The sequence below is a fragment of the Ornithodoros turicata genome, chromosome 1 (assembly GCF_037126465.1).
Source record: "Ornithodoros turicata isolate Travis chromosome 1, ASM3712646v1, whole genome shotgun sequence".
In the NCBI taxonomy this organism is placed as follows: domain Eukaryota; kingdom Metazoa; phylum Arthropoda; class Arachnida; order Ixodida; family Argasidae; genus Ornithodoros; species Ornithodoros turicata.
Genome location: NC_088201.1, coordinates 135,745,346 through 135,758,405, shown reverse-complemented (window position 1 = coordinate 135,758,405; position 13,060 = coordinate 135,745,346). Strand labels below are relative to the sequence as shown.

General features: G+C 46.5%; 1 protein-coding gene across 2 annotated transcripts in view; it reads right to left on the bottom strand.

Annotated features, from left to right (window-relative positions):
- LOC135378632 (thyrotropin-releasing hormone-degrading ectoenzyme-like) overlaps positions 1 to 13,060 on the bottom strand; it is a 294,976-nt gene that overhangs the window by 58,994 nt on the left and 222,922 nt on the right. For both annotated transcript variants that reach the window (XM_064611715.1, XM_064611714.1), the window contains 5 exons: positions 12,324 to 12,437; positions 10,742 to 10,882; positions 4,693 to 4,758; positions 4,504 to 4,569; positions 3,159 to 3,304 (listed from right to left, as the gene is read on the bottom strand). In XM_064611715.1, the coding sequence (XP_064467785.1) occupies positions 3,159 to 3,304; positions 4,504 to 4,569; positions 4,693 to 4,758; positions 10,742 to 10,882; positions 12,324 to 12,437 (533 nt within the window). The remainder of the gene's footprint in view (positions 1 to 3,158; positions 3,305 to 4,503; positions 4,570 to 4,692; positions 4,759 to 10,741; positions 10,883 to 12,323; positions 12,438 to 13,060) is intronic.

Here is a 13,060-nt window from a genome sequence, read left to right as displayed (position 1 = left end):
ACCAAACCTGCTGTGATGCAGTGAATCCCGCGCTACGAACAGCTGCGACATACAAAATTTCGGGCTGGGCAAGAAAATTCAGCTTCTACACAAGAAAAACGCGGGCCGACCTTAAAACAGAACACAACCACCACCATCCCGAATGACAACGTTCTGACCTTCGATTGGTGAACAACGGGAAGCATACGCCTTTTTGTGTCACATGCACAGTTATGGTGATTGTCAAAAAAAGGCGTACGCGCTGCGCTTTACATAAATGAGGAGTACTAACGGTATAATTCTGGGCAATAGCTGGCCAACAACGTGCTACGTGGTGAAAGTTCTGCTTTAATAGTGCAGTACGCGAAAAGTAAACGCCGTCAGCGAATATTACGCGCTTCCAGGAATTTCCGAAACAACAACAACTTTATTTGGGCATGATGAATGGGGAGTTTCATAGTCAGGGGCGACTCTACCCCAGTGCCCCTGGTGGTGATGTGGGGAATGATATAATGAGCCCCTTCACAATAAGGATCGAAGTCCTATTGTGTCCAAAAAAATCAAAAGAGCTTGGAGGGAAGAGCGTTGGTGGCATGGATCTGACCAGAGACAAAGCAATTTTAATAGAGGGAAGGGGCGACTAAGATTGCAGGAGAATGTGGTTCGAGAAGGCTGGTAGTGTGGGCAATGAAGAGTAATGTGTTCCAGATGATCTAGAGCACCGCAGTGACAACATATGGGAGGGTCAGCTTGTCTCAAGGGGTAACGCCACGGAGCTTTGAAAGCCACATTAAGCCGGATTCGATGAATTAATGCAGCATTTTGACAAGAGGTGTTTCGTGGCATGCGCAGAGTGAGCGTTGGATCAACTCTGCTCAGTATAGATGGGGGGGGGGGGATGTCGGTCGGTTCATTTGCCAGGCGAGTCACGAGGCGTCGAAGAATGAAACGACGGTCTCCTACACTGTTAAAACAGAACTTCACCACATAGCACGCTCCTAACCAACCATCATACCGAATGATATCATTCTGTGTCATGATTTGTTCAAAACAGGCGGGAGGCGCCTATTTGGGACAAGATAATCTGTCCCAGATAGGCTCCTCCCGCCTGTTTTGAACAAATCATGACACAGAATGACATCATTCGGTATGATGGTTGGTTAGGAGCGTGCTATGTGGTGAAGTTCTGTTTTAACAGTGTACCAGCAGTGCGATACTCGTGCGTTTCCGATGCGAGAGAGCTGCTTCTGCGACGCTGTCAGCCTTCTCACTCTCCACGACGCCACAATGGGTTGCACCCACTGGAGAACCAGCCTGTGGCCTGCTTCGTACACATGATGGTAAGCCATTAACAAATCCGTGACTATGGGTACGGATGAGCCTCACTCACACTCTTAAGAACGAACTTCACCGCGTAGCCAGCTCCTAGCCAACCACCATCCTGATTTGATGAAAACGGGAGGCGTACGCCTTTTCTGTGACAGTTATGCTGTTCATAATTGTCACAAAAAAGGCATACGCCTTCCGTTTTCAACAAATCAGGGCAGGTAACAATATCATTCTAGATTATGGTTGGATAGGAGCGTGCTATGCGGTAAAGTTCATTTCCAAGAGTGGATGCAAGAATTTTCAATAGCTTACACTCTAAACACAACTTCACCGCATAGCACGCTCTGCGCCAACCATTGCCACGAAAGATAGGGTTATCGCTTCCGATTGGAGGAGCGAGGGAGGCGTACGCCTTTGGTGTCAATTATCGTATATCCAAATTTACACAAAAAGCCGCACGCGCGTCTCTCTCTTCGAATCAGAATCGATATGGCGGTGAAGTTCTGTTTGTTAGAGTGTGCAGTGCAGATTTTGTGTCAGTGAAGACTGCCCATTCCCGCGGGGTAAAATCAAACATGAAATCGAATGTAAAATCATGTTGCAAGATGGAGAATGCACATCCCATGACGTCATACATCCGAAAACTAAAAATCAATTATGATATAATTCCGTGTCGTATAGAGTAACAATGTTGTAAGAGAATACGATATGAGGCAGGTTTGTCATAAAAGCGGCATCATTTTTAAAACCCGAGAGTTGGTGCGCGGTAAGTAGCATGTTCGGAGCCAGGAGATCCTTTCTACTAAACGCTGTCAATCCTTTTCTGGAGCATGGCGACCGTGATGACCTCGCACGCTCCACCTTTTAAGTTCGGAGTGCGTAAGTGCTGCTCCTGCTCCGTGACGTATGGAGTAAACTAAGAGAGTCCGGAAATTCAATTAGCTGTTTTAGAAACTTCGAATGGGCGCATATTGCGCTCGTTTCTCGCTTAGACCGTTCGGCAGCGGCGTATATCGAGCCGCTACTTTATGTGCCCGTGCGCCTGATGCTCCGTATGACTTTCCGTAGCGACGCATTCAAGCTCGGACGCCATTATCCTAATGGTTGACGACACCGATATGGTCGCTCGTACCGAGTACTACCCGGACAGGTTCAATTTTGCTGCTGCACCTTGCTTTGAGCATGCCCGTGCACCAACCAGTACCCCTCTCACACGGGGCGCCCCCAATGACCATTGCACAAACGCGAAGCGCCATCATGCATGTAAGGCGTCAACATCTCAAATAACATATGATCTCAGTTGTCTCGCGACGTAAACACCCAATTATTAATAATCAAATAACATATTGAATCTAATATTCTTTAAGAACGAAAGAAGGAAGTCACTGAAAAGTTTAGCTAGCTGTAGGGCTCGAACCCACATTTTCTCGATTGCCATCCACGGCTCTACCGCTCATCTGTGTGAGAGTGTGTAAACATCTAAGAGTGAAAGTGTGGGGTTTGTCCCTTCAAATGACGCTCCCTTGGAAGTCGTTGGGGACGTGTGCTAACTTAGCTCAATAACTGGTTGAGTCCTGGATCGGCAATCTAGAAGATGTGGGTTCGATCCCTGCAGCTGGCTAACCTTTTCAGTCACTCGTTGTTCTTAGGCACTGGAGGTTTGTGATTGTCCTTTCTTCTGCGTTCCGGCCTGAGAACATCAATTTCGATCGTGTTCTTTAAGAAGCTGACACGTTACACGCTTGGTGGCGCTACGCATATGTTCAATGGCTGTTGGTTCCAATACCCGCGTGACCTGGGTATAACCTCCATCTGTAACAAGAATACGTCCTACTTGAAAAACTGCTTACGGCTTGCTGTTCTTGTGGGGCTTCTGGCTCACGGTTACTGTATTGTTGCCGTAGTTTCTCTGGAAGAGCAATTCCGGGATTCCGTCGCTTTCATACCATGGAAGCATATGTGTGAAGATGTCTACTGGCGGCTGTCTTCTCTGTTCCTTGAATAAAACAGGACGACAGACTCTCAATAGCGTGTAGTCTAGTGACTTAGAAGCACAGCACAACAAAGCTTATGAAATGGCAGTTTGCAGTTAATTATTGGTTACCCAGTGTCGCCAACAGAAAGGCAAGTGGGACGTTGATTTGAAGATGAATAGAAATCCACCCATCAGCGTTATGATTTGCTCATGCTTATGTCTATCAGTCCTGTGGTGCATTTCTTGTTCATTGCCTACACAGACTTCTCCAAAATGACACACTATACGCACCTATATGGAATGCTGTAGGTCTGATACCTTTTTCGATACAAAATTGTCTGTTATTCCAAAAGGCTTCCGGTCGAAAGTACAATCTAGATGCCGGCATATTATCATGTCCCGAAAATTCGGAGATTTTAAGATACCAAGTCGCTCGGTTTCAGGTAAAATTCCAGAGAATGATAACCCGGAGTGGAATAACGTAGGGAAGGCATAGAAACTCAGGCACCGCGCTTAATTACAAAAAGAAAAAAGAAAAGACAGAAATAAAACCAAGAGGAAAAGAGAAGTAGAAATAAAATAGAAAAGTTTTTGACGAGGCTGCGAAGAAAACAGGTGATACAGGATGATGAAACAGGACGACGGTGAAACCACATATTGTAAGCTTCAGAACACGAGCCTCAAGTTTTCTAAGCGCATGAAGTATTAAAATATGTCAGTCGCCGAAATGGCCAGAAAAGGCCACGTTGTCGAACCACGGGAAAACGTTGCAAACGGGAGGCGTACGCCTTTTTTGTGACAAAAAATAAAATTTTATGAACAGCATAAGGAACACAAAAAAGGCTTGCCCTTCCAGATTTCAACAGATAACGATATCATTCTAGATGATGGTTGGCTAAAAGCGTGCTATGCGGTGAAGTTTATTTTTACCACCACCACCACTACCACCCTTATTTTTAGCAGTGCACGGTTCGATTTCCACCGCCGCCTTGCTTTTTCGAGAATTGCTATATTTCAAGTGTAAGGTTCGTGAGTATAGTGCTGTAGAGAACAGTTTCAAATCAGACGTCCCTCTCCTGAAGTTTCTCCGTGCTTTTCCAAACCTTCAAGACCTTTGTGGTTAAATACATGTTCCCTTTTCGTGCGTACGCCACGTCAACAAGATAGCGAGAGACTGTGTGATAGCGACTGTGTGGAAAATTTGCCTCACCAATACTTACTGCAGTCATCGACACCAAAAATTCATATCCGTTCAGAGTCTTCCCGTTGTATTCCATCACCACACCCTGCAATGCACAGCAGTCATGATTGTGCAACGTTAAAGGGGGAACCTTTCTTCCTGTGTACGATGTGCTTAAAAGTACGATCTGGCACTTAAGGAAGCGAAGGTCTGCAAGTTATCAGCTCACCGCCAAAGTTGCTCTGAATTCCTCGTTGCCAAGCAGGAAGTGGATCATCCTCAGTAGGTAATAAGGCTGCAGACAGATAGCACGGCGTCACTGGGTAGGAGAGGTTGAGAAGCCACATCCGACCCGCCAAATTTGCTAAATGTATGACTCATTTAATACGTTGTAGCCCATGAATTGCACACGCAAATCCCACATTCCCACAGTCCCTCATGTGAACGGCTTTCTAACTGTTGGGTTTGCGACATTTTCAAGCCATAGCAGATGGTGGCGCCGGACAGCGATGAGAGGCGCCGGTAGACAGATGGGAAGTGACGTTTTAGCTGGGTTTCCATGCACTTTAACGAGCCTGATTTTAGAGAATGACGTTTTAGAGAAGATGTAACATTTTAGCGAATTACGTTTTATGCCCGCTTCACAGAACCACGTTAGAGAACACCGTTATGAAGTTTTGATTTCGGTTTCAGGGTGTCCCAGAAAACTTGTCATTGAATTATAATTAAAAAAACTACACCACCTAGAATCATGCGGTCAACGGCATTTGCTCTTACTAGGTTTCTGCCACGTTTTTGCCACATGTATCGTAAATGTAGTGGACTGAGCACGAGCAAGATGATGAAGATGACGAACGTTGAACGATAAATAAACGGTTATGCTCTCTGTGGCTCTAGGTAGACTAGGTAGACTACTACAAATTGGCGACGAGCGATTCTTCTTCTGCAGAGTCTGAGAATGGCTACCGGTTCAAATGCCGGAGATCACCAGGATCAGCCCGACCAGCGTTCTACGGTACTTCGTTTTGAGAGGCCTGGAAATTCCGATCCGGAATGGGACGAGTGGAAGCTTTATTGTATACGATTCAGAGCCGCTTTGCAAGTTGCGCGAGTAACTGCTGATATCGACAAGAGAAGCCTACTCATTTCCTCCTTGAATGCGGCCGTTTTCAAGCGGGTGTACCATCTCCTCTAGTTGAGGGACGTCACAGACGTTCCATTCGAAGACTTGGATAAGATACCGCACGAACACTTTGCCCCGAAGAAGTTCAAAGAGTTCGAAAGGGCAAAGCTAATCTCGACGCGGCAGGAAGAAAACGAGCCCGTGAAGGATTTTCTGAACCGCCTACGACCCATATTTGCGACTTGTAAATACGAGACCGAAGCAGACATACGCGCCTGTTCATTGCTCACAGTCTTCATAGTCGACATACGAGATCAGCATATTCGAGCGAAGCTTGTACTCGAGAAGAATCTAACCATTAAGACTGCTCCACAGCTTGCCGAAAGCTCGCTAGCAGTTGAAGCTGGATCCCGTGATCTGGACTCCCCGGTGGTGGCAAAGGTCTCCCAGTCAACTAGAACTACAGGAAAATGTTTTCGCTGTGGGAATTTCAACCACGATGAGGCAAACTGTCGTTTTCGCCACGAATCGTGTCACGACTGTGGCAAGCGAGGACACATTGCCAGCATGTGCACGAACACAGGACGCACTTCGCAAAAGACCAAAAACAAGTCGTCAAGAAGAAAAGTGCAGACTGTTACCATATCAAATGTTTTCTCCGTGGGTAACGGTGACGAGAAGTTCGTCTCCTGTGAGATACTTGGCACCAAGGTTTCCCTTCAAGTCGACACGGGATCACAAGCAACGTTGCTGAACGGGTCCACGTGGGAAGTTCTTGGTAGTCCAGAACTTAAACCCGTACCTTATAGTCTACACTGTTTCAACCAGAAGCCAATAAAAGTTCTTGGAAGGAGTTTTCCAGATGTCTGTTGGAGGGATCATCGGTTTTCGTTACAAGCCATCTTCACGGAAGCGCCCACTGTCAATATATTAGGGAGAATGTGGATTTTGATCTGAACAACATGTTCGTGGGTGTCACCAACACTGTTCCAGACCGAGGAAAAACCCTTGAAACATTGCTCAAGAAGCATCCATGCGTGTTCCGAGATGGTCTAGGGAGGCGCACTAAGACGGAGGTACATCTTCAGTTCAAGCCGGACAGTCACCCCCAGTTCTTCAAGGCACGGCCTATACCCTTCGCCATCCGTACTGCCGTCGAGCGAGATTTGGAGTGACAAGTCAATAATGGAGTTCTGTCGCCCGTTGAAGCTTCTCCTTGGGCTATACCCATCCTCGTCGTACCCAAACCAAATGGCGCTGTACGCGTTTGCGGAGATTTCAGCATGACAGTGAATCCCCAGCTGGACATCGCTCAATATCCTCTTCCTCGTCTATAGAGTTGTTTGCCAAGCTAAATGGAGCCGTTATTTTCTCAAAGCTTGACCTCTCCGAAGCTTACCTGCAGATGGAGCTGGACGATGATGCAAAGAAGGTGCTCGTCATCAATACGCACAAGGGTCTATTCCAGTTCCATAGAATGCCGTTTGGCATAGCGTCGACACCCGCTATTTTCCAAAGAGTAATGGAGCAAGTGACTGCTGGGTTGCACTACGTAGCATGTTATTTGGACGACATCATCGTGACCGGCACTACATTTGAACATCATCTGTCCAACCTGGAGAAAATGTTCCAGCGCCTCAGTGACTTTGGTTTCATACCAAAGAAAGAAAAGTGTGCGTTTTTCGAGACCGAGGTCGAGTACGTAGGTTGAGTACTTAGGACAGATCGTCTCAAAGGAATGTTTAAGACCCTCACCGAAAAAGATTTCTGCCATACTGGATATGCCCGAACCAACTAACGTGTCAGAACTGCGAGCATTGTTGGGCATGATTCAGCACTACAACCGGTACATACCTGGGCTCGCAGATATCTGTACTCTGTTTCACGAGCCTCTCCGGAAGGATACTCGCTGGAAATGGTCACCTGAATGTGTCGAAGCCTTGGAGATCGTCAAACGTAAACTTTCTGCGCCTGAGTCACTTGCCCACTACGACCCATCGAAGCCACTGTTTCTGGCAACTGACGCATCTTCGGAGGGACTTGGAGCAGTCATTTTTCACAACTTCGATGGAAAGGAGCGCCCGACTGCACGCGCTTCGAAGACACTCTCCCCTACCGAGAGAAATACGCTCAGATTGAGCGAGAGGCATTAGCGATTATTTACGGCGTGAAGATATTTCATGAGTATTTGTGGGGACGCAATTTCACCTTCAATACGGACCACAAGCCGCTGACAACAATTTTTGGTCCGTATAAAGGTATTCCGGTAACCTCCGCCAATCAGTTACAGAGGTGGGCCCTAATCCTCATGAACTATTACTACAACATTGTGTATAAGCCTTCAACTGCAACTGGAAATGCTGATGGTTTGTCACGTCTACCAATGGGACCAGACCTTCAGTTTGAAAAGTCCATACAAGATGGCATCAATCTGGTTGATATCATGGCGGTACACCTTAACACCATCAGTTTCCCAGTTTCCGCCGATGACATTGCAAAAGAGACAGCCAGAGACCCCTGTTCTCACGGATATATACCGCTACATTGTGGAAGGATGGCCCCCACGTGTTCCGTCGGATGCTGAACCTTTCGCAGCCCACCAAACAGAACTTACGGTGCTGAACGGCTGGGTATCGTCTGGCTGAACGGTATCGTCTGGGGCTTGCGAATGGTATTCAGCATACCTTGACTCCGCCGTACCATCCTAAATCTAATGGTCAAGCGGAAAACTTCGTGCGGACATTCAAGCCTGCTTTGAGGAGAGGAGGAACTAAGAAAGAGGCTATCTAGTCGTTTCTCCTGCAGTATCGCATTACACCGCACGCAACTACAAGGCAAACACCATCCGTGCCCCTCATCCGAAGACAACTACGCTCCGCCCTCGACCTCCTCCGTCCTGGCTTGGACCAACGTTTCCTGGGGGCAAGAAACCGACAGAAGGAAAATTATGACCGTAAATCACAAGCACGAGATTTCAGTGTTGGGGATGCTGTCTGGACTGCCGATCCGTCGGACAAACGCCACTGTACAAAAGCAACACTCACCGCAGGGAGTGGGCAGAGCCATGTACGAAGTACAGCTAGCCGATGGCAGGCAAGCACAGTACATGCTGACCATCTGAAAGTCAGATTAACCTCAGCATCCTCTAGGCTGGCATCATCCTCAGCATCGTCTAAGGTTAAAGTCAGATTAACCTCAGCATCCTCAGAATCCTCCGGTTCAACCATTGCCCTGGCCAGAAACGAACACAACGACAGCGACGTCAGAGAAGCCAGCCCAAGAACAGGACCTTCCCAGTCCGCCGCTGTACTCTAAAAGAAATCGCAAACCTCCGTCGCGATACGTCCTATCTTGAAGGGAGGAATATAGTGGACTGAGCACGAGCAAGATGATGAAGCTGATGAAGACGAACGTGGGACGAGAAATAAACGGTTATGTTCTCTGTGGTTCTAGCTCTTTGCGAGTCTAGATAGACTACTACAGTAAGTTTAATTATGTAGATATTTGCGAACTGAACTCGGAAATTTGCCAAGTAAAGGTCACTTTTTTTACCCCACCAATACGAAGAGCGTGCCGAATTCACTCAAATTCATGATAATTGACAGTGATATTCACGAGCTATCCCATCGGAAAAAATAGCCGAATAGCATGCTTTTCGGAGCAGCGGACCATAACGCGCGATGGCTTTTTGAGCGCAATCGCTCTGAGTCCGACGAAAGGAGGTTCCAAAGCCAGCCCACAGAATGATGATAGAAAAAGTAACAGTTCCTAAAATTGGGAGAGTGAAACCATTATCCCAGCGAAAGTCGGACGCGATAAGCCATGCCTGTGTTATCTCTCTCTGCGACGCCGGGGTGGACTGGGTTGGGCTGGGTGGGCTGACAAAGATTGCGCTGAAAAATTCACCGTGCGCTATCTTGTGGGAGCTTCGTATAGCATGATGTTCGGCTATTTTTTACGATGGGATAGCACCTGAATATCCCTGTCAATTATCATTAATTTGAGTAAATTAGACACGCTCTTCACATTGGTGGGGTAAAAAAGTGACCTTTACTTTTCTCCGACTGAGACTCGCAAAAATTTACATCATTAAACTAACGTTACACGACATTCACATCAAGAGGTGGCAAAAACCAAGTAAGAACGAATGCCATTGACCGCATGACTCTAGATGGTGTAGTTTTTTTAAATTATAATTCAATAACACGTTTTCTGGGCGCGTCACGTAAGACTGATCACATTTTTTATAAAAAGCTATGAGAACAACACGGGCGCTGTTTTCGCAGTTCAGTTCTACGGCCAGGAGGACATCCTCTGGAACAGAGTATGTAACTGCCAGATGACCAATTATACGAAATTCATTGATTAACCTTTTTAATTAGGGAATTGCGGGCTAAAGCGAGATAGCAGATTGAGAGACTATCCTCGCTGAACGCTATTCCGCCGTGGGCAACGTCACGACTGACGCCATCGGGGAATGTGCGTCCGGGGCCTGCTTTCCAGGGAGCTGTGCCGACATATGTCTGAAAGCGTCTGAGGAAAAACCAGGAAAAACGTCCCAGCTGGCAGCGGGATTCGAACTCGGGTACGTCCCAGTCTTGACGTGACATGGCCAGCACGCTAATCACCGAGCCACGCAAGTTGCAGCGATAGACACCAAGGTGTCTACCGCTACACTGTCAAAACAGAACTTCACCACATAGCACGCTCCTAGCCAACCATCATTCCGAATGATATCATTCTGTGCATTGATTTGTTGAAAATGGGAGGAGGCGCCTATTTGGGACAGATTATCTTGTCCCAGATAGGCGCCTCTCCCCTGTTTTGAACAAATCATGACACAGAACGATATCATTCGGTATGATGGTTGGCTAGGAGCGTGCTATGTGGTGAAGTTCTGTTTTAACAGTGTAGGGTCGTTGCAGGCGTTGTAGTAGTGGTCACTCGGTCAACTACATACGAGCCGTCCATCTCTTGGGGCAAGTAAATCGTGTCTTAGAATAGGAACCGGAACAGCTTATCATACCCAAATAGACACTAAGTTTCATACATAAGAACGTTACCACACTAATGTGCGAGCGGGCAAACGTAATACGCTCTAATAAACGCAAAAAAATCGTGCAATAAAATACGTGTAATAAAATTTGTGACATACCCTTGTTTTGAAACTGTATTCCAGGGCTGCTCTTAAGTCCTCATTGACTTGTTCACCGTGGAAAGTGTGCTCGGAAAAGAGGGTCGGCCGTGAGTCGTGGAAGGTCTCTTCCGTGAACAGGTTCAACACCAGTTCTGACATCTATTTGCGAATTATTTAGGTATATTAGCAAAGTGATGCACGCACTGAAAATTATGCCAGCACTTATGGCGGGCTCCACAACGCAATCTTCACTCCACGCCTATACCTCACAGACTCTTAAATTAACTATTTAAAAATGTTTACAACATGATTAAAAACAGCACAGTTCAAGTACCATCACATTTCCTTAGTACAGCATTCAGTCACATTTGTACGTTTTCAGGTACATTCTGTGGAATTTCCTGTTTAAACTCTCATTGAAAATAAATTATTGCTTCGCATACGTGCGCAATTCTATGACTACGTCCTGACGACATCCTACGCATCTTCAATAAAGCTGCAGGGCCTCAGTAGCAAGTGGGACTAATGCATTTACAGGAGAGGGAGAGCATAGCGTATCCACAGGGGGGGGGGGGGCTAAGAGGGGTTCGCGGCCCCTCCCTTGCGTTCGCAAAAGTTCTTGCAGTTACAGGTGTCTATCTAAGCAGCATACTTGAGTACTTTTGGTACAATGAGATTTTCGGGCTACGTCAAATCTCGCATAAGAGAGCGCGGCTCTGCAAGTGCACAGTTGTCGTCACTGTGTGGATCATCTGCCGTAGACTGGACCGATCAATCGGTTATATGCGGGTAAATGGGCAAGGGGATCATTCCTCAAGACTGTCGCCTCCGCTTGAAGACGTGTTGGTCACACGTTGTGTCTGACCCAATACTTAATGTGTGCAGGTTGTTAGTGGGTACCCTCTTCGGTGGTCCATAAACATTTTTAAACAATTTGGAAACTGAAGGACACATAAATGAATGCAAATTGCGTGGACTGAAGTCAGGGCCCACGTTTATCGACCCACATAACGCGGAATCTTGGGAAGTGAAGACCGGATAAGCAGGGGCCGACGGTATGTTATCAGTATTGTATTATAACGTACAATAATACTCTAAGTATATATATATATATATATATATATATATATATAGATACTGATGAAACGATGCGGCAGCACCAGAGGACACGTGTTTCGCCGTGTTTGCGGCTCGTCTGCCCTGGGTAGCTGAGCATCGTTCCGAATTGGCAAACCATTCGAAACGATGCGCAGCTACCCAGGGCCGACGAGCCGCAAACACGGCGAAACACGTGTCCTCTGGTGCTGCCGCATCGTTCCATCAGTATCTGTTTTTCTGCGTGCAGCCATAGAAGCCATGTTAATCTGTAAGTTTGAATTACAAACACGTCTAGCATCTTTTATTTGTTCCTTTAATGGCTTTCCCCCCTGCATTATATATATATATATATATATATATACATACTCTAAGCAATATAGATATATATATCACAGGTAAGACTCGACAGAGCCCGGTCTGAACGGATCATACCGGGTAATCCAAATTCCATTAAGTGAAACTATTGGGTGAGTTGATTCTTAAGTGATTAGGTTTATCTTACGTAATCAACTTCTGGCACCAAAAGTTGTGCTCCCATGATGCCGAAATAATATGCCGGAGCCTCCTGCACCCAAATGTCATTCCACCAAGTCATAGTCATCATGTTCCCGAACCACTAAAAAAAAAGAAGAGAAGGAAATTATGAAGTATTTTTTCCTATAAAGAGAGACAGTCAGGCTGTTCCCTTCATTGCTAGGGATGTTGCTTATGTCCGTAGTTGGTCGTGTGTTTTCAACGCGGCAGCATGCTGAGGCCACCATGTGCCAAGTGGCAGCTAACACAATGCACACACCTAAAACGATGACGCTTTTGTTACACTTCATACGCGTCACTTTTTTTGCAAAAAAAAAGAAAAGGCACGCTTCGGTCAAGTGTGAAATATTGACGGTTGTGCACTCTTAAAAATCAACTTCACCGCATAGCACGCTCCTAGCCAACCATGATCTCAAATGATATCGTCATCTGCCCTGATTTGTTGAAAACGGGGGGCGTACGCCTTTTTTTGTGACAATTATGAACAGCATAAGTGTCACAGAAAAGGCGGACGCCCCCTGTTTTCAACAAATCAGGGCAGATAACGATATCATTGGAGATCATGGTTGGCTAGGAGCGTGCTATGTGGTGAAGTTCATTTTTAAAAGTGTGGCTGTGACACCTCAGACATGCGCCGCTAGATTTGTGAGCGTTCGCGAAATGTGACAGGTATGGCAGCGTCACAATGTGACAACAGCGCTGCAC